The 21267-nt window shown below is 52.5% G+C and overlaps 6 protein-coding genes across 6 annotated transcripts; 5 read left to right on the forward strand and 1 right to left on the reverse strand.

The window, feature by feature from the left end:
* Positions 1-91: 91 nt before the first annotated feature.
* On the forward strand, positions 92-1907 carry CTRU02_202004 (asparaginase; the record flags this gene model as incomplete). Its single annotated transcript, XM_036725363.1, has 2 exons — positions 92-281; positions 508-1907. 2 exons carry the CDS (start codon positions 92-94, stop codon positions 1905-1907), a joined length of 1590 nt encoding a protein of 529 aa, XP_036583041.1.
* Positions 1908-2405: 498 nt separating this feature from the next.
* On the forward strand, positions 2406-2948 carry CTRU02_202006 (rhomboid family membrane protein; the record flags this gene model as incomplete). Its single annotated transcript, XM_036725365.1, has 1 exon — positions 2406-2948. The coding sequence occupies one exon, from the start codon at positions 2406-2408 to the stop codon at positions 2946-2948; it is 543 nt and encodes a 180-aa protein (XP_036583042.1).
* Positions 2949-3409: 461 nt separating this feature from the next.
* CTRU02_202005 (uncharacterized protein) lies at positions 3410-4332 on the reverse strand (the record flags this gene model as incomplete). Its single annotated transcript, XM_036725364.1, has 2 exons — positions 3410-4204; positions 4258-4332. The coding sequence occupies 2 exons, from the start codon at positions 4330-4332 to the stop codon at positions 3410-3412; spliced, it is 870 nt and encodes a 289-aa protein (XP_036583043.1).
* A 3013-nt stretch (positions 4333-7345) lies between these two features.
* On the forward strand, positions 7346-9243 carry CTRU02_202007 (rhomboid family membrane protein; the record flags this gene model as incomplete). The annotated part of the gene is made up of 3 exons (XM_036725366.1): positions 7346-8123; positions 8180-9129; positions 9184-9243. The coding sequence occupies 3 exons, from the start codon at positions 7346-7348 to the stop codon at positions 9241-9243; spliced, it is 1788 nt and encodes a 595-aa protein (XP_036583044.1).
* Positions 9244-10340: 1097 nt separating this feature from the next.
* On the forward strand, positions 10341-13757 carry CTRU02_202008 (DNA polymerase delta catalytic subunit; the record flags this gene model as incomplete). Its single annotated transcript, XM_036725367.1, has 3 exons — positions 10341-11099; positions 11152-12965; positions 13016-13757. The coding sequence occupies 3 exons, from the start codon at positions 10341-10343 to the stop codon at positions 13755-13757; spliced, it is 3315 nt and encodes a 1104-aa protein (XP_036583045.1).
* Positions 13758-17188: 3431 nt separating this feature from the next.
* On the forward strand, positions 17189-18676 carry CTRU02_202009 (nadp-specific glutamate dehydrogenase; the record flags this gene model as incomplete). Its single annotated transcript, XM_036725368.1, has 3 exons — positions 17189-17234; positions 17299-17574; positions 17640-18676. The coding sequence occupies 3 exons, from the start codon at positions 17189-17191 to the stop codon at positions 18674-18676; spliced, it is 1359 nt and encodes a 452-aa protein (XP_036583046.1).
* Between the last annotated feature and the right edge of the window lie 2591 nt (positions 18677-21267).

Here is a 21267-nt window from a genome sequence, read left to right on the forward strand (position 1 = left end):
GCCAACTGATAAACTCACAACTTCAACTCTTTCTTCGTTATTGTTTTTGCGAGACAAAGCCTCTTGTTGTAGCTCGACACAACTCGCAAAAATGGCCTTCGAACCCATCGGTGAGCGACTTCTCCCGGAGTCCAGTTACCCGGAGTCGCGAGTCCTCGTTATCATGACCGGCGGCACTATCTGCATGCAGCCTACCGCCGATGGACTCAAGCCTATTGGAGGATTTTTGAAGAATGCCATGGCCCCGCGCCCCTCATTCAACGACAAGTCGTCGCCTTCCGGTAGGTTTTTCCTTGAGGGACCTGCACAGAAGAGAACTTGAGCGAGTGATCCATGGGCTTTGCATTGGCAATGCCTACTGTCTCAAACGTCCTGGAAGTCACATAGACTATGTGAACCACTTGTTCACAAATGAAAAAGGAGAAAGAAAAGTCAACCAGACGTGGACATTTATTCGATTCGATCATTTTACACAGCTGTGTATTGCTTCTTGCTGACAAGATTTAGTTCAACTCGAGGCCTACAAAGATGGCCAGAAGGTGGTTCTCGACAGTTTGAGGACCCCGCCCAGCGCCTACTCTCGTCACATCCGCTACGGCGTGCTGGAATTCTCGCCTCTGCTGGACTCGAGCTCCATTTCAGCTGAGGGCTGGACCGAAATCGCCCAAACGATCAGGGAGAACTATCGTCTCTTTGATGGCTTTGTCGTGCTACACGGCACCGACTCCCTGTCGTACACGGCCTCGGCTCTTTCTTTCATGCTTTCTGACCTAGGCAAGCCGGTCATTCTCACTGGTTCTCAGGCCTCTATTTTTGCATTGCAATCAGACGCTGTAGACAACCTGCTGGGCTCGCTCATTATTGCAGGAACTTTCGTCATCCCCGAGGTCGGCTTGTTCTTCCACCATAAGTTGTTCCGCGGCAACAGAACAAGCAAGGTTTCTTCCGCTGCTTTCGAGGCTTTTGCCAGTCCCAACTGCGAGCCCCTGGCTAAGGTCAACGGACTTGGTATTGATGTTAACTGGCCTATCGTGCTGAGGCCCACTAGAATTGCTGAGCTCCAGGTTACCCAGCATCTCGACACTGCCCACGTTGCCTGTCTGCGTGTCTTCCCTGGCATCAGACCAGAGATGTTGGACTCAGTCTTGCGTGTTCCTGACCTTCGTGGTCTGATCCTGGAGACATTCGGCATGGGCAACGCACCAAGCGGCATTGACGGCAGCTTGACCAAGGTCATCAAGGCGGCGGTGGACCGCGGTGTAATCGTTGTGAATGTCAGCCAGTGCATGAGCGGTTTCGTCTCACCGGTTTACGGACCTGGAACGGAACTCGGCCGTGCGGGCGTCATCTTCGGCCTAGACCTTACGGCGGAGGCGGCCCTGACCAAGCTGTCCTACTTGCTCGCTGTCCCCAATCTTTCGACGGCCGAAGTGAGCGCCCGGATGTCCCATTCGCTCCGTGGCGAAATGACCGAAATGGCTCTTCCGGTATTTTCGCATCCATCTGGTTCACTCGACTCGGTCGTAGCGCGACTAACGGCGTCAGAATCGGCATTTACTGTCCTCGGCTACGCCATACGGAACGGGGATCTGAAGACGGTAAAGGAGATCCTGGATAACGACGGGCAGCACGAGCTCCTCAAGATGGCCGACTACGCGGGCAATACGGCGGTACATCTCGCGGCTGTCGGGCCCGAGATCAAGATTCTGCGCGAACTGCTTACGAGGGGCGCCAGCGTGCACGCGCGGAACCGCGCCAACAACACGCCGCTGTACCTCGCAGAGAAGACGAACAACGAGGAATGTGTCAGGTTGTTGAAGGAGACCGGTGCTCATCTGTGGCAAGATGAAGCAACCATTTTGGATTCGGTTCAAGCATCTCAGGCTGCATCCGGAGAAGGCGTTTAAAATAGGCCAAAGAAAAGTTTTGATTTAGATTTGATGAATTTGCAGGCGCTTTTTTTATAGTCGGAGACTGATTAGAGGACATATATCGACGATAATGAGAAAGACATCAATGCGATGTGTCACGCTGATAGACTACTATATAATCGTACTCCCTTTGTAGTACATGCTCCTTCTCATGGTGTACTCGTATCAGGCCGTTCATTGGAACGCAATTGTAACCTTCCGAATGCCGGTTTGCGGGTTGATTCGGCCCCACTTATCCCGGCGCCGTGGCGCGACTCGAAATTTTGGCGGATGGAAATTTCACATCTGCACCTGCAATCAAGAACATCCGCCGTCGGACGTTGTCGACTCCTGCAACCACTGCGCTGCCACCAGAAAATCTGCAACACACTCCTAGGCCGACGAAACTGAAGCGCAACCCTTCAAAAGTCTTGATTGCTCACAGGAAGATCCAATCCAACAACTCCTACCTTACCCACGAGCTCAAATCGAAAAATGTCGGATTCGACGACCAGCAAGCCTGAGGAGGTTCCCTTCCAAGGAACACCTCCTCTTGTCCATAACTTCTGTATTGCTGCCGCCGTTCTATCCCCGATCATGATGATCCTGCCGCCGCGGCGTATGGACTGGCGATTCTTTATGCACTCGTCCATCTTCTCCGCTTCGACGAACCAGCTCATGTACGACTGGACTGGCCAGTCCATCTACCAGCGTGTCGGCGCCCGATTCGAGGCCATGTTCCCCACGACCCTTCCGGAGCAGGCGCAAAGGACAAAACAGGCCTTGCGCGAGGAGCGGATGCGCCGCGAGGGTTTGACGGAGGAGCAGATGCGCGCCATCGAGTACCAGAAGCGATCTCTCGTGCAGAGGATATGGTATGGCAAGGAGCCTGAGGACTGGGATGCCAAGCGTGGGGAGGAGCACGCGAAGGCGTTGGCTGAGGGCAGGGGGTTGGGAGATTTGATTGCAGAGCAGGTCAAGGAGGTCTGGGATGGCGAGAAGGGAAAGAAGGAGGATGACGATAACAAGAAGGCATGATCACACCGAGTGACGACCGAGGAACATTTTGTAGGAAAACAGAAAATTGGGAACTGAGGGCCACCGCACGCCATTGGCTTTGATGCGGCCATGGCAACGGTCCTCTACACCTGGCGTTTTGGCTGATTCGGGGCGCTCATGGTTGGTTTTGTTGACCATCTCCCCTAGGTACTGTACATTACTAGCTAATTGAGCAATGTAGATCAAGCAATATTGAAAGATATGGCTGGCGTCGAGTCCGTGGACCGATGCAACGTCACCACTGTATGTGCTTTACACGCAGATATGTATATATGCTCCTGCTCGCTGTAAACTTTTGGTTTTCCTTCCGCCCACAAAATTCGCTTGACGCCCATTATGCATTTGCGTTTTCTTCCTCTCTTCTTCCGTTCGTAACTTCCATGAAACTCCTCACAGTTGTCTCTTCTCCACAGACTGGGTATCGTCCAGCTTCAGAGAGGCTAGCTTGTCCCCGAGCTGGCTTCCTGCCAGCGTCTTAGGGCTTCTTTTCGTTTCTGCTTCTTTATCTGCTTCTGCTTCTCATAATTGATTCGTCCTGTGAGAAGCTTACCCTTGCCTTTGCCATTGCCCCCCTCCTTATTGGCACGCTTTTTAGCCGCACGAGCCTCGGCTTTTTCGTCAAACTGTTCGGTCCAGGCCGTCAGCAGGGCTTCCACCTCGACCTGGCGCTCGTCTGAGTCAGCAGCAATGCCGAGCTCCTTCTTGATCAATATGCGTTGTCTCTCGATCTGCATCAGTCGTCGTCTTGCTGCCCTGTTAAGGCCGTCCCCGTTGATGGAGCTCGGCGCAATTGAGGTGGCCGGCTCCGAAGCTGACGGGCTACTAGTTTCTGTGTTTGCAATAACAGGCTTGGAGGCAGTAGCGAGGGGGAGATGCTCGGCTTCATTCGCGGGCGTATTTACGGGTTCGGTGGCAGGGGCGAGGGCCTCTGGAGCGACGGATTCTGGGGGCACTGCGGGCTCAACTGGAGCATCGGCTTCCGTCTCAGCCGTATCGGACTTCTTCGGGCTGCTCTTCTTCTCTGGCCTCTTTCTTCTTGTCTTCTTTGTCGGTGACGTAGATTCGGCTTCAGGGTTCGGGGTGCTGGCCGGCGAAGACGTTGTTGACTGGCCTTGTGCTGCCAGCTCCTCCCTCCTTTGCTTTCTCCTCGCCGCTCGTTCGGCACGTGCGTCGGCGGCGGCCTTCTTCTTGTCTACTACAGGGACTGGTGTGCTGTCTATTTCCATCGCATCGTCCTACTTTTGGCATTAGAATGGTGACGGCTGAAGACTCGGGGAGTCACGCGAACCATGGGTGTGTTGAGCTTGGCGCCCCCGTCCTCCATATCGGAAAACGACTCGGCACGGAGAGATTTCCTTCCCATTGTGCCAGTGAAAGTAAACAGTGAGGATACTTGTCAAAAGCAAGCTACTATAATTGCCAGAGACTCAAATAAACAACACTGGGCTCAAGCTTCAAAGAGGGATTGGGGGGGAAAAAAAAGTTGATCAAGGGTCTTATCTTATCAGCACGTGATAAACCATTGAAATAAATGAGGGATTGGGAGCGCGGCGACAGGCTCCCCGGTCTCCGACAACCCTACGATGAATCTACTACATATGAAGGCGCACAGACAGGCGACTCCAAGGCAAGCCTCTGGCGATTTAGGTAGGGCTGGCACCCCGAACTTCTATGGTCGTCAGGGGATGTCGCAGACGGGCCCAGGCCTTTCCAGGGCTGGAGGAAATGCCGAGCGTTATCAGCTGATAACGCAGCCGTATCGCATGCACACGAGTGTGAGGAAGAACCAAGAGACTCATATAGTGCCTGAGTACGTCATCTCACAGGCTTGGGATTTTCTTTCGTGTTTCGCTCGTGTGGTGGAGGTGGCTTGCCTCCATGAGCTACAACGGCTTCTGAGTGGCTGAGAGCTGAGCCACCAATTGTCGTAAGTGCTCCAGACCCTGCACGCGTCGGTGGGCTGACGCCTTGTAAATGTGAGATGGTCTTACATAGCAACAAGGGTTAGATGTGGGAGCAATGGTAGTCGACATGCGAATAGCGAGCCTGTAGCGATAGCCTCACTCATGTTCGCAAGCTAGCTCATGCCTTGCGCTTCTAGGGGCTTCATCTAATTACTTTGTTTGGATAAAGCTGACCGGTTGTAATGAAACCGCAATGTGGGCAACGAAGAAAGAGAGGCTGACACGCGAAGAATCCACTGTCTATTGGCAGATTCTTCAGGAAAAACGCAAATGTACCGGGTGCCGCGAAATCCACATTCCGGTTGGTCATGTCCAAGTGATCCATGTAGCATACTATGGGTAAGTAAAGTAAAAGCCCCTAAAGGACTGTTGGAGACCCCGGATAGCCGGACATGTCTTTCGGGCTACTTAATTCGAACAAGAGAAATCGTTCGTTGGTAAAAGGTTGATTGCTGCGCAAGGCTGGTCCTTGTCAGGTAGCGGCTGATGGGATGGAATTGGAATGAACACCTACCTTATGATGGTGTTGCTCCCTCAACGTTGTGGAATAGCCATAGTTTTCAAGGGTCATGACTCTGGTTTTTGGCAATGCGGCGGTTGCGCCGCTCTGCGGAACCTGTGTTAGAGCCAGGATGGTACCCACAGGCTGCATGCAGCAAAGGACATGGATCGGCAGTCGCAGGCCATGTAGGGTATTTCATCATTGGAGTGTGTTAGAGTGCAGTGCATCGTGGTGTAAGTCTACGGCGCAGTAAGAGTGCTTGAAGGAATACAAGTTGCTGTAATCCTCGGCACTGGTATTTGGCGATGCTAATGGATGGCAAAGCCAGCACGAGTGGAACATACCTTAGAGATCGGATACTTTTGTAAGAAAGGTGGGGAAGTACAATAGGGTCTGGTGTCTGGAGTTGATAGAAGGAAGCAGTGCATATGGAGGGGAATTGAACAGGTCCGCAAAAGTGGTCATCAACGAGCATTGTGGCCGCGCAAGCGGCAGGTTTACAGCGGCCAAGGTGAGAACAAAACCTCAGGCTGAGATGGGTCCCATCCGAGGTGGGTACACATTCATCGCCTTAGGTACCTTACCACCTTGGGAACTGGAGCTGGGAGCTGGAGCTGGAGCTGGAGCTGTACTGATGGCATTGGCTGAAAAAGGGAAAGTAAAAGGCACAAAGTACCACGATACAAGGCGAGAGGGATACCATAGTAGTTGATCAGGTACTGCTCACCTGCCATGGGGTTCAGCGGTCTGGTTACGCAATTATCTGAAACTTGTGGGCCCCTGTTCCAAAGTTAGCACAGGTAGGCTCACAGGTGCCAGCAGGAAGATCAACAAGCCCCCAGTGAAAGGGTGAACAGGATGTTGGCAATGCTGACACAGCCTCAAGGCCGGGACTACTGCAAGACCTACTGCGCTCTCTGCACTTTGCTGCACCCTGCTACTCAGACTCCCGTTTGGTGATCGCGCTTGTCCCTCTTTTGTCTTGCTGGGCCACTTCTCCCACACTTCCCTTCCCCCTTCCTCTTCCATGACTGCCCGGTGCTCTTCACAGCCAACCACCGATTTACTTTGGCTCCCACTTGGCGGCCTGGGCAAAGCAGAAACAAGACCAGGAAGGCATGCGTTTTAAATGCTGGCCGTTTAAAAGAAATAGCATCCTCACCTCCCCCCTCTTCTTTCCTTGGAATGTGTCCTGCTTCTTACTAGACCCATCCCTTGACTTGTGAACCTGGAACCTCCCTTCCCTCGGTCATTCCTTCTTGTTATAAGTCTAGGTTCCCTTCGCATCACCGCGCTGCCGCGCTCCGACACTCACACTCACCATATTTGACTGGCGCAGTCATCCGAAGTGGTGCACACTTATCAATACCTAGTACCTAGCTCAGGTCGTGCACAGGCATCACAGCCCGCTAATCGTAATTCACTCCCGCCTGGGTGAACCTGCAATTACATTTCAGCGCTCTCAGCTGTATAGATCACCGTCACTAGCTCGGACCAATTTGGCTGTTACCGGCCCATCCAGGATTACTCGCTCCCCTCGTCAACCGACAGCGCCTCTTTTTTTTTTCCCTCCCCCCCTACCACCAGGGACAGATCCCACAAGGCGGTTTGGCTAGCTTCTAACCATTCAGCAAACTTCCCGAACAAATACCCACATCTCCCTCCAAAAAGCAAAAGCAAACGCACACACATACCTCCTCAACCTCCCGCTGTCACATTTCTCCGCGTTTGGTCCCTTTCCGGTATCTGAGCATATCTCCATCTCGCTAGTCCGATTCGATCATCAGCCCAGCCAAAGTTCCAGCTCGGCCCTTCAAGCGAGATTTGTCAGAAGACAAAGTTGCTCAAATTCCCATTCCCCGGGCCTCATCTAATCACATCCTAATCTGCCTCTGGCTCCCCGTCACATCATGGCATCCAACGATTACTACCACGTCAACAAACCACCTGCAGCAGCGTCTCCGCCACCTGCTCCCTATTATCCTGGCAGCGCGTACAACAACATCCCTTCAACAAGTTCTACGCCTGCTCCTCCCTACAGTCAAATATCACAAGCCCCCGGCGCCTCTCACCCGCCACCGCGCGGAAACACCGTTTCGCCTTTTGAATCAGTTTTCGATGATCATGTTTATCCAGTAGACTCGACTCAAGACGGCTTTCGGCACAACGCCAACCAAACTCCTCAAAACACGAACAACCCCAACGTTCAGCGCATGAACACGGTTCACACCGTCAGCTCTGTCTACAGTAGCGATAATCCGAACGACCCACGAAACATGCAGCCTCTGCCCCCCTTGCCTCAGCAACACAACGCTTACGGCCAGCAGCCCGACCCGTACGGACAGCAATCCAATCCTTACAACCAGCAATCCAACCCCTATAACCAAGACACCGCTTACTACGGTCAGTCGTCGGCCTCCCCCGACTCTAGTAGACCTCATGTAGCGGACAACATCCCCCTGCAAAGTCGGCAGGAGCATAAGCCAAATGACATCGAGATGAACGAGAACGATCATGTGTACGACGCGCCTCAGGGAAGTCGGCGCTCGAAGAGCCGTCGTGACAAGAAAAAGGTTGGCTTTGGTCAGCTGGGCATGTTTGGCGCGGATAGGAAGGGCATTCCATGGGTGGTATATATTTTTACCCTTGTTCAAGTCGCCGTTTTTATCGCCGAGATTGTCAAGAATGGTAAGTCAGCATTTTCAAGTGTCCATCTACCAGTCGGGCTTACTAACAAACTTCAGCTCAATTGACGGGTTCGCCCATCATGACCAAACCCAGTTTCAACCCTATGATTGGGCCTTCGACTTATGTCATGATCAATATGGGTGCTCGTTATGTTGCCTGTATGCATAACGTCAAGGGTATTCAAGACTTGGGCGAAACTATCACATGGCCCTGCCCCAACTCGACCTCGTCCGATGCCAACAACCCGTCTAACCAGTGCGGACTCGGTGATCTTTGTGGTTTCGGCGGAGTTCCTGAGCCCACCTATCACGATATCAACCAGAAGCCAGAGCCCGATCAATGGTTCCGCTTCATCACGCCTATTTTCCTGCACGCGGGATTGATCCACATCGGTTTCAACCTGCTGCTGCAGATGACGATAGGTAAAGAGATGGAGATTGCCATTGGCTCTATTCGCTTCTTTTTGGTCTACGTGAGTGCTGGTATATTCGGCAATGTTATGGGAGCAAACTACGCTGGCGTCATGACGGCCTCAACAGGTGCTTCGGGCGCTCTTTTTGGCGTGATTGCTCTTACTTTGCTTGACCTCCTGTACTCCTGGAAAGACCGACGCAGTCCTGTAAAGGATTTGATGTTCATTATGTTGGATATTATCATCTCCTTCATTCTTGGTCTGTTGCCTGGCCTGGACAACTTCGCCCATATCGGTGGGTTTCTCATGGGTCTGGCGCTGGGCATCTGCGTGTTGCATTCTCCCAACTCTTTGAGGCGCAGACTGGGCACTGATCCGTCATACGCGTCCATGCAGCTCAACCCCAATCAAGGCCCCCCTCCGTTTTTGAAGAATCCTGTTGGTTTCTTTAAGGGTCGGAAGCCACTCTGGTGGGCTTGGTGGTTGGTTAGAGGCGCCTTTTTGCTGACGGTCATCATTGTGTTCATCGTCCTGCTTAACAACTTCTATGTCTATCACAACACTTGCAGCTGGTGCAAGTACCTCAGTTGTATAGTGAGTATATTGCACAATTCCTTCATCAAGTATCCTGACTAACAAAGCAATTAGCCTGTCAACAACTGGTGCGAGCTCGATAACTTTAAGATCACCCGCGGCTCATCATCGTGAGTGTCTACGGAAGGATATGAAGACGGAACACAAGGAACACGAGTACTTTGCATTGGGTTACGCACTTTGACATGGGAATACTGGGTTTGCATTGCTCAGCGACGGCGTCCGGTTCAGATTGGGGTATTTCATGAAGAAAGGATGATTTCTTTCCCCTTCCTATTCCCACAAATTGCATTCATAGAGTCGCACGTTGCATGTGGCAGCAGGGCTCAGCCGTTGCTGCCTGAGCGGGCCGGCGTCCATGGCTCGAACCGTTGCAACGTCCTCAGACGAGTTGATGCACCACTGCCTTGGCTACCCCGCATATCTTTCGATGGGCTGGAGGACGTTACGTACTCGGAACTCAGCTTGTCTTTAATGAATAGAATTTAAATAAGTAACTATTTCTCTCCGAAAAGTAGGTTGTTTGCCTGAACAGAGTATATTGCCTATGGGGTTAGATTCGTTTATGATAGCGGGCAAAATGCTTTCGATATCAGCGATATAGAATATCCACGATTGAGAAACCTGATTACTTTCTGTTCATATGTATATAGATTCTAGCCAAACAACGGTATGCGAATGAATCCAGGTGTCCTGAAATTTCCTAGTGACCTTATTTGTTCCCTCTACTCGTTAACGTACATTGCTGCCGAACTCATGGCTTGATCCTGCATGTTCCGTCAGCCTTAATCAGTGAAAAAAAACTACATGATGGAATTTAGAATAATATAAATACGAAAAACATCAAAGTACTCCCAGTCAATAGGCTACAGGTAAAACGTCAACAGTCAGGAACAGACAAACACATTGTTGAGGACAGCTCCTCGGTGAGGTGGATATTCTGAGGGCCCGTTACCGAGAGGTATCTGTTGACGAGGTCCTTCAAGGTCGCGTCTCGAAACGCCACCTTAGTCATCATTTTTCGCGCCCCTGCTTCCATTAAGATATATGGGTCCGACACGTCTTCACGAGCGCGTCTGAAGCCCGCTCGTCACGTCCCCTCTAAAAGTTCCAACTGTAGCAGCCACCCAACAACAATCCTCCGACCTACTGTACTATGAGTTCTGGCTGATCCCCTTTGCCCACTCTTTCAACATCGCCATACACACATCATGGCTACCACGGTTCTTCCCCAGAAGCGTGTGCTTGGGGAGACACCCAGCACCCGTCGCAACATCCCACCGACACCGTCGTCCCTCAAGAAGCGCAAGGTCGAAGGCTTCTCGTCCTCCCCAGCCCATCGCATCGGCTCGCAAAAGAACTCCAAGAACCTTCCAGGATCAAGTCAACCCAAGAGCGCCTTTGAATCAGAGGTCCTTGAGAAGCTCAGTCAGGACATATCTGATGCTAAGCAGAACAACACAGAGAAGGATCAAGCGTGGGACCGACCAGAGCTTGTTGATTTCAACTCCCAGAAGGACAATCTCATCTTCCAACAGATTGAGGCAGAAGAAGGTAGCTTACATGGTGGCCGTGCAACAGTTAAGCTGTTCGGTGTTACAGAACAGGGTAACTCGGTGATGCTTCACGTCACGGACTTCAAGCACTACCTCTATGTTGCTGCCCCCGTAGCGTTCCGGCCTGAAGACTGCAATGCCTTCAAGGCCTACCTAGAGTCGCAGGTCGCACAGCACCAACCTGCCATTCATTCCGTTTCCTTCGCTATGAGAGAAAACATCTACGGCTTCCAAGGAAATGTTCAGAGTCCTTACCTGAAGATTACTGTTATGGACCCCAAGTTCATCAGCAGAGTGCGGACAACAATTGAGACAGGCAGTGCCAACTGGAAGGGCCTGTGGAAAGGTATGGAAGGAGGCGTCATGACTTTTGATAACATTCAATACGTCTTGCGCTTCATGGTAGATTGCAAGGTAAGAACCCGGAATCTTGTTCGGCTTGGATACATCTAATCCTCTCCATTAGATCCACGGAATGTCATGGGTCGAAGCCCCTGCGAAGTCATACCAGCTCCTCCCCCAATCACATCGACAATCTAATTGCCAAATCGAAGCGGAAATCAGCTACCTCGATCTTATTGCCCACAAGCCCGAGGGAGAATGGTCAAAGATGGCCCCTCTGAGAATCATGTCATTCGATATCGAGTGTGCTGGACGTAAAGGCATCTTCCCCGAGGCAACACACGACCCTGTCATTCAGATTGCGAACGTCGTAACCCGATATGGAGAGAAAAAACCATTTGTGCGGAATGTCTTCTGTCTGGATACTACCAGTCCCATTGTCGCCACTCAAATCCTGGAGTTTCAAAAGGAAGAAAAGATGTTGAGCGATTGGCAGAAGTTCCTCGTCAAGGTTGATCCAGATATCATCATCGGGTACAACATTGCCAATTTTGATTTTCCCTACCTTCTCGACAGAGCCAGACACTTGAAAGTTGCTGGGTTCGAGTACTGGTCTCGGATACCGAGCATAGCCTCGAGGTCCAAGGAGACAAACTTCTCCAGCAAACAGATGGGTAACCGCGACACAAAGGCCACAAACACCAACGGACGACTGCAACTGGATTTGTTGCAGCTTGTTCAACGTGACCATCACCTGCGAAGTTACACGCTCAATTCTGTATGCTCACACTTTCTGGGAGAGCAAAAGGAAGATGTCCACCATACTATGATTACAGAATTGTTCAACGGAACCCCTGAATCACGGCGTCGTCTTGCTCTGTATTGTCTGAAGGATGCTTATCTCCCGCAACGGTTGATGGACAAACTGTCCTGCCTGGAGAACTACACAGAAATGGCCAGAGTCACGGGTATTCCTTTCAACTTCCTACTCTCCAGAGGTCAGCAAGTCAAGTTCATCAGTCAGCTTTTCCGCAAGGCACTCGAGCAGAAGCTTGTCATTCCAAACCTGCGGTCGGAGAGCAGTGATGAGCAATACGAAGGTGCCACCGTTATTGAACCGACTCGAGGATACTACGACGTGCCAATCGCCACTCTAGATTTCGCTTCCCTGTATCCCAGTATCATGCAAGCCCACAACCTGTGTTACACGACACTGGTCAACAAGAAGGCCATCGAGAAATTTGACCTGAAGAAAGACGAGGATTATATTGTTACTCCAAACGGTGACACTTTCGTTACAGTCAAGAAGCGCAAGGGTCTCCTTGCTCAGATTCTCGAGGAACTTCTTGCAGCTAGAAAGCAGGCCAAGCGCGAGCTCGCAGTGGAAACGGATCCGTTCAAGAAGGCCGTGCTTAATGGTCGACAATTGGCTTTGAAGATCAGTGCAAACTCCGTCTACGGCCTGACGGGTGCGACAACTGGTAAGTTGCCCTGCCTAGAAATCGCCAGTAGCACCACGAGTTTCGGTCGACAAATGATTATGAAGACGAAAGAGGAAGTGGAAAAGAAGTACTGCATCGCCAACGGCTACTCCCATGATGCCCAGGTCATCTATGGTGATACTGATTCAGTCATGGTCAAATTTGGCACCAAAGACCTCCCAGAGGCAATGAAACTTGGTGAGGAAGCCGCTGGTTTTGTATCTTCCAAATTTGTCAAGCCGATCAAGTTGGAGTTCGAAAAGGTATACTTCCCATATCTGCTCATCAACAAGAAGCGATATGCCGGCTTGTACTGGACCAAGCCAGAGAAGTACGACAAAATGGACACGAAGGGTATCGAGACTGTGCGACGAGATAACTGTCTGCTTGTGCAAACGGTCATTGAGAAAGTGCTTCGCATGATCCTGATTGATCAGGATGTCCAGGGTGCTCAAGAGTAAGCTTGCCCCTCGCCCTCATTTGTAAACCTCAACTAATCGTTGCCAGCTATGTCAAGGACACCATTGCGGACTTGCTGCAGAACAAGGTGGATATGTCGAAGCTTGTGATAACAAAGGCTCTTACGAAAGACGATTACGCCGCCAAACAAGCACACGTCGAGCTGGCGCAAAGAATGAAGAAGCGTGACGCTGGCTCGGCGCCAGGTCTCGGTGACCGAGTTGCATACGTGATGGTCAAGGGCGCAGCTGGTTCGAAGAACTACGAGAATTCTGAGGACCCCATCTACGTTCTCGAGAATAACGTGCCAGTTGACACGAAATATTACCTTGACAACCAGCTCGCGAAGCCTCTCGGCAGAATTTTTGAGCCCATTCTGGGCGAGACCAAGGCGAACTCGCTTCTCACGGGAGCACACACGCGGACAATTGCAGTGTCTGCGCCGACCGTGGGAGGCTTGATGAAATTTGCAAAGAAGACACAGACTTGCATGGGATGCAAGCGGCCGCTCAAGGGCAAGGAAGAGAGCGCGGGGGCCGTTTGCTCGGACTGCGCGCCTCGGGTCGGCGAACTCTACAAGAAGACTCTCGACAAGGTGTCTGACCTCGAGGTGCGGTTCGGTCGGCTCTGGACGCAATGCCAACGATGCCAGGGCAGCATGCACTGCGAAGTGATTTGCAGCAGCAAGGACTGCCCCATCTTTTACATGCGTATGAAGGCGAAGAAGGACCTTGAGGATGCAGGCAAGGAGCTGAAGCGTTTCGACTTTGACCAGGCGGCAATCTGGTAGAGTCGTGCATCGGCGACAAGGGGGGCACGGGGACTAGGGCGACCATGGATGATGATGAAGGTTGGAGGGGCATATCACGACGCTAAGCTTTTCCGCTCATGGGCCGGTACAGGAGATTCCACCGTCACAGGCAAGAGTAAGATGTGGCGGAGGAGGTCCCACGACGATTTTTTCCTTTGCTTCATTTATTTCGGAGAACGGCGTTCACGGCGTTTCTATGGATGTAACGACGCCCGATGGAGGGGCGGTCCAGAATTATTTGGGAGGAGAAACATGCAACATGAGGATGAATCATCAGCTGTCGGGAGGAATCGGAAGGAAATTTGGGTAGGACGGGGGTATAGGCGTTTCCATTGTATGATATTCTCCCATAATACGAGAGAGCAGCAGAGAGGGGAAGGTAGAAAATGGGAAAAAGAGAGATGACATGCGGCAATTATTTCCACAAATCCGCAGGCTCAAGGACAAGTTCCGTTGTGGGCATTTTGTTTGGATGGATAGGTTATGATTGAGGGTGAATTGTGTAAAGGCTTCAGCTAACACCGAGGCGAAAGCAGCGTTGTGGTTCGTCGACGTCAACGACAGCGACCAGGGGGCGAAAGGGAAAGGTCGGTCAATTGCGGAAGGGCGGACATGACAGCTTGACAAGCCTGGGTAGAAAGCTGCAGGAGCGACGAAGGGCAGCCGCCGGCCACTTTGCTGGATCGGCATTGGTGGCGGCGGCGGACGACGGCGCAAGGCACAAAACACGCACGTCGGCTCGCTGGAGATATGTTTTATTCCCCACATACACGGTTTTTTAGGTTATCAATCTCGCCCACGATACGGTGCTACGCCGAGGGGTTCTGACTGTGATGGTCTAACTGGCCCTTTTTTTTTTTTTTTTTAGTAGTCTGGACACCCATGTGAGCTTCGAACCAACACATAACCGTATGAGGTAACTTTTCAAGCACAGCAAGTCAACCTGTGAGAAGAAGCCAAATAAATTTGACCTTCAAGCCATGGCAATGTTACATGAGCTTTAAGCATAAATTTCCTATGCACTCTCGTCCAGCAATTCGCGAATGAAAGCCCAGCAGAAAACGTAAGAGAAAGTCAAGAGAGAGGCAGCAAAACGTAATGGGAATGGATAGTGGGGATGGCGAGAAAACAAAAGGGCTAGGAGGATTGTAAGTCTGGGTGTTTGAGGTTTTTTGGTGGTGTTGGGGTCACAGCTAAGCCAATAAACCGCATGCGCGCATCTCTCGCATTCTTCAGCAATTTTCCGCATCTGCATCCAGAGTTTCTATAGAGGGTGCCTGTGTATGTCTCATAAATGATTGTTAGTCGACACAGTCCAAGGGATCTGACACACGGTATCAAGTAAAGGTGCTAATAACCCAATTCCGAGATTGAGGGACCCTCCCGTCAACCCACTGAAACGCAGTCAAAGGGGGATTGGCTCCGGAGAACCGCCGGAGGAAAGAAAAGCCTCCAAGCGGCGACGGCTTATCCGACTTCACACACAGCTCGGCTGTCGGGATTTTAGAGGCGAGGAGGGAGGTTGCGGTGCGGTGCGGTGCGGGAAGGAGGGGAAGGAGGAGGGGGAGGGGGGCGAATCGAAGGGCTGGCTTGCGTCGCATTCTATCGGGTTTTGTCGCAATTTCGACTCGTCAGCACAGTTTGTCAACACAAACTCACAACCACAGCTCAGCTTCAGCACAGCCCAGCCCAGCCCAGCCATACTACGTAGCCGTTGTGGCCCAACCCGAACCATTTTTCCATCCCCCGACTCCTTTTCCCTGGCTGCAACATCCCGCCGCCGGTGGCCTTCTTTCTCTCACTTCCGATTGCGGAAGCGCGACTCAAGCGCCGTTTTTCGGCGCTGTCAAACCAATCTATCCTGTCTCATCCTCGCTAGCCTTCTGCCCAGTCGCGTCGCGGTTACGAGTTGCGATGATCAATCGACATTTGTCCAACCTGTCGTAAACCCTCCCTCCCTACCTCCTGTTTTCCTTATCAGTTCCCCTCGAGTTGGTGCATGGAGATGGGCCATGCAAGACAATGACGCCGCATCGTCATGGCCGATGCATCATTTCATTTCGCATCATGCCCGAAGGGCCGTTGTCGCATCGGTCGATCGACTGAGGCGGCAAATTGAATTTCCAGCCTCGCGTCGCGCCTCCCTGCCTCGCCCACCCAGAAAGAAAAAAAAACACCTTGGAGATGTGCGGCAAAGAGGTTCACGCACTCTGATCGCGGCGGCCAATGACAGGCTGCTGATAAAATAGCTGCGATATAGCTTTGCTAGAGACATATGAGGTATTGCAGCTGGGCCCTGTTTAAGTGGTACTATAGTACGCCACAGCATGCAGGGAAGTTTTCGATTTCCAATGACATTGAGATATGACGGCGTCCCTTCCCCATTCGAGTGACAGGCCGCAGGCGGGTGGGCAAGGACGAATCCGTACGTGCGGAAAGCATGTGCCAGCGGGGTCCTCCTAGGAAGAAGAAGGGAAAAGGGGGTCCAAGTGTCCCAAAACTGCAGAAGAGCATGCGATTGTTGGATGACGTCCCCCAGGTTCTGGCCTGTTTGGGACACGCGCGCCAGCCCATGGCGACGGGGTTGATGAAGGCATTTCAGGCATAATTCCTCTCCCGAATATGGAGACCCTTGGATCCATGTTCTTTCCGGGTCCATCCCTGATGCCCCTCCCCTGGTTCCGCCCCAGCATGGCAGCTCGGATTGCCGCCTCCGGGATCGCACTTCTGGTACGTCTGGGCGAATCTCTGTCTCTTTGTGATGGTGGTGAATAACTCATACTCGCCGAGCAAATCAGAGTGCTGCACAAAGGGACTTCTTTCACACACCCCGGCCACCCATAGCGTGGAAACCCGGGCCCGGTCCCGGCACTCTGTCCAGCCTAGACTCGCTTGAGTCTTTTTTACGTCAACGGCGTGGGTTTCATCTGAGTATTTTTCGTTATTGATAGGACACATTATCAGTCTGCCGCCGAATGAACGCGCATGAAGAAGAGATGAGCGAGGAGACGTTTCTCCCGTAGCGCCCCCCACGGCCGACCCGGACATGTCTTGCTCGCGCGCTAATCGTCCCCTACTGCTCCACCTTCAAACTGCGTTCACCACCAAGGGTTTCCCGAAGCTTGAGGAACCAGAGATTGACCGGGGGTCAAGGGGGGCAACGGGGGCCTTTCGCGGTTGGCGACCTGTGAGCTTTTACTCGATTCGATTTGATTTTCGTTTTCGATCGATAGCTTTCCCATATGCGTATATAAACTTGCGCCCGTTCCCCCTTCCCAAACGTCTTAGACTTGGAATCTCATCAGCTTCTATCTCTGACAGCATCGAACTCAGACATCCCATCTGCCGGAGACGCCAAGGCCAACACCTTCAATCAACCAACACACAACTTATTCCAACAACCTCCCAACATGTCTAACCTTCCTTCCGAGCCCGAGTTCGAGCAGGCCTACAACGGTACGTCTGCTGCCAGTTGAAGCTCGCCATCACGAGGCTTCTTGAGACTAACAAATCATATCAGAGCTGGTCAGCACCCTCGAGAACAGCTCCCTGTTCCAGCAGTACCCCGAGTACAAGACCGCCCTCGAGGTCGTCTCCATCCCCGAGCGCATTATCCAGTTCCGCGTCGTCTGGGAGGATGACAAGGGCAAGCTCCAGGTCAACCGCGGATACCGCGTCCAGTTCAACTCCGCCCTTGGCCCTTACAAGGGTGGTCTGAGATTCCACCCCACCGTCAACCTGTCCGTCCTCAAGTTCCTCGGTTTCGAGCAGATCTTCAAGAACGCCTTGACTGGCCGTAAGTCACAATCCGAGAACAACAACAGCCATGGGCAAAAGACACCTTACTAACTCGATATATAGTCAACATGGGTGGTGGCAAGGGTGGTTCCGACTTCAACCCCAAGGGCAAGAGCGATGCTGAGATCCGCCGCTTCTGCGTTTCCTTCATGCGCCAGCTTTCCAAGCACATTGGCGCCGACACCGACGTCCCCGCCGGTGACATTGGTGTTTCCGGCCGCGAGATCGGCTGGCTCTTCGGTACCTACCGCCAGGAGCGCAACAAGTTCGAGGGTGTTCTTACCGGCAAGGGCCTGACCTGGGGTGGTAGCTTGATCCGCCCCGAGGCTACTGGCTACGGTGTTGTCTACTACGTTGAGCAGATGCTCAAGTACGCCAACAAGGGCACCTTTGCTGGCAAGCGCGTCGCCATCTCTGGATCCGGCAACGTCGCCCAGTACGCCGCTCTGAAGTGCATTGAGCTCGGCGCTACCGTTGTCTCCCTGTCCGACTCCCAGGGCTGCCTTGTCGCCGAGGGCGACGCCGCTTTCACCCCCGAGCAGATCAACACCATCGCCGACCTCAAGGTCGAGCGCAAGTCTCTGACCGACTTCGACCACAAGGGTGCTTTCATGTACATCAAGGGTGCCCGCCCCTGGACCCACGTCGGCAAGGTCGACATCGCCCTTCCCTCTGCTACCCAGAACGAGGTTTCCAAGGAGGAGGCTGAGGCCCTCATCGCTGCTGGCTGCATTGCCATCGCCGAGGGTTCCAACATGGGCTGCACCCAGGAGGCCATCGACGTCTTCGAGGCTCAGCGCAAGGAGAAGGGCGCCGATGCTATCTGGTACGCCCCCGGCAAGGCCGCCAACTGCGGTGGTGTCGCCGTCTCTGGTCTTGAGATGGCCCAGAACAGCCAGCGTTTGTCCTGGACCACCGAGGAGGTTGACCAGAAGCTCAAGGACATCATGACCGATGCCTTCTTCAACGGCCTCAACACCGCCAAGGAGTACGTCAAGGGCGGCGAGGACGAGCTTCCCAGCTTGGTTGCCGGCTCCAACATTGCCGGCTTCGTCAAGGTCGCCCGCGCCATGCACGACCAGGGTGACTGGTGGAACTAGAGGGTTGATGACGAAGGAGTCTCCGTTCGGATGGGACATGATACAGCCACCTCTTCAGGCGGTAGGCTGACGGAATGATGACTTGAGAAATTCCTAGTGTAATGTCCATTTGTATTTCGAAGCTGGCGTTGGTGGCAAGGATACCTTAGATAGCTCTATACCAAAGGCTTTTTTTTTATTTTAGAATCTGATCTACCCCTCGTTCCTTCAAAGTGGACAATCATGTCAACCGCTATGGCTAGGGCTATGTCTTGGGTGTCCCTTGGCGGCTTATCCATCCATCCTTTCCTTTCCAAGTGCCGAAGAAGGAAGGAATAGTACCGAATCCTTCAAAGAACGCCACGCGGCGCGCACGAGAGAGAGAGAGAGAGAAGGGGAAAAGGCAACGCAAGCCTGTGGTGGCGGTGGTGTGCATTACAATAAAGTACTGACGAGAGTTGATGTCGAGCGTGCTGCGTTGGGATTCTCTCGGTCGCATGTGAAACGTCAGAAATCCCCTCCTTGAACAGTCAACGTCCGGTTGCCAGGCATACGTCGATTAATGTATCCGAATTCGTGCTCCTTTGTTTCGACGATCTTTCAACGTGCATATCATGTAAGACCGAGTTTGACCCGGTTAGTTGGACCGGTAGCGGACGAGAATAGCTACTTAGGCAGGCACCGTTTCGGACGTCTCCTTTTTTTTTTCTTTTTTTTTTTTTCCACATGAGGTGCAAGTCGGTCGGATAGTCAACGGTTGACTGGGATCTACGCGAACATTTCACGAGGAAAGAAATTGGGTTGCTTCGCAAAGTGAAGCTTAAGACGACGCGATTAGTGCGATGCCTGTGGCTGTGGAAGCGGATATCCGGAATGTCTGTTCCAGGTTTAATGGGCCGAGAACACTCCTCCGCCCCCAAGAATCAGGCTGACACAGTGGTAAGAAGTCTATCGCGGATTGATCCCGATGCCAACGTCTTTAACCCCCGGATAGTGGCGTTCGTGGATGATGACAACGGTAGAATGGATGGTGGTGGCGAGGACGGTGGAGGTTCCGGATCTGCAACAACCCCTGCTGACGCTTAACAGACATCACTTTAATCTAGCAGGGAAGATGTCGATTTTATTCGATGATTCCCAAGGAACTTTTGGGTGTAACAAGCTCCAAGAGGCAGGATCCGGGGGTTTTGTGCGCCCGCGGAACAACCTGACGATAACGTTGGCTGGTCTACACGGATAACCCGAGGCAACACAACATGCGGTGTGAGGTACGTTATAATTAACGACAAAATATTCGGTAGCCGCCAGCCATTGGAACGATGAGAGAGGTTCCGGGCTGAACTATTCTTAACAGTCTGTAATAGGAAAATGCTGACAGCCATTTGGAATCGAGCCTCGGCCCCCATTTCTCTCCCTGCACAACAGTTTTCACAATGCCTGCATTGCATGGGCCAGATGCTCGTGGGTTAACCCCTGCAGAAGGGGGTCATCTGAAGTGAGAGTAGCCTCTCCGGACATAAACCAGAAAGGACCTTCAGCCCTACCTAATAAGTTCTGACGCATTGACTCGTAAGACACGCGAAAGAACCAACAGCATTGGTATGGTGTGGTATGATGCGCCGATGGGGGCCGTTCCGGGCTGTGGTATTCGTCGAACAAATTTGCTGACAGCTGGGTAAGGGGGATTCGCGAATCATTTGCCAACGACAATTGCGAATCGAGATGAAATAAATCCATGTTGGAGACGACTGAGACGAATGATGCAACTGCACCCGGGGCCCCCGCGGCGTTTGTTGCAGGTAGGCGTGGTTGAGCATGCGAGGCACGGCTCAGCCTTGGTGGTTGCCTTGAGCCGATCGACGAGGATTGGACACAATGACGACGGGAACCACCAACACTGACGGAACCATAGTAAGCCTGGTGGGGGCCAGCCCCAGGCGGGACGGTAGTAGCTTATGGCGCAGTGCAGCAAACCAAAGAGGCAGAGAAGAAGGGCCTTTCCTTGCGTCCACAGCCCACCGTTTCTGCATGTGGGCCTATCGAAATTGAAAGCCTATAACGAACGGGTCCTTGCCGAACGTGGTCGGGATTCGGTTGGTACTATGTAGACCTAGGTACCTAAACAATATGCCCTCACCGAGGCCATCAATTTGACTGGCTCACCAAAATCTCGCTCGGCGACCACCACGTTCCTCGGAGCAAGGGGCTGTCAGGCTAAGAAGCGATAAGATGCCAGAAGCCCGCGTGTGGCATTGCACATTGGACTTTGGATTTTCCATGTCGTTATTTAGAGGTAGAAGCCCGACGCCACACCGTACCACAACATACTACGCCTCAGCACACTTCGCCAGCCAACGGCAACCACAGTCAAACGCCTCATTTTTGACTAAGACCAGGGTCCTCGCGTGTCTCAACGACCATGTGGATTTGGCGCTGCAGGAGTCGACGGGAATGTGTTGGTCTTATTCCCCGTCATGCTAACTTTAGCCCAGGTCGATTGGTGTCAATGTCGCCTACTCTGAACACTTCAGGAGGTTGCGTGGTATCCCATAATTGACTTCGTGTATACCTGGCTCGTCTGGATCCGTCGTCAACTCAAGGACGCTTCAGGC

Source organism: Colletotrichum truncatum (genome assembly GCF_014235925.2).
Source record: "Colletotrichum truncatum strain CMES1059 chromosome Unknown Contig_0001, whole genome shotgun sequence".
In the NCBI taxonomy this organism is placed as follows: Eukaryota; Fungi; Ascomycota; class Sordariomycetes; order Glomerellales; family Glomerellaceae; genus Colletotrichum; species Colletotrichum truncatum.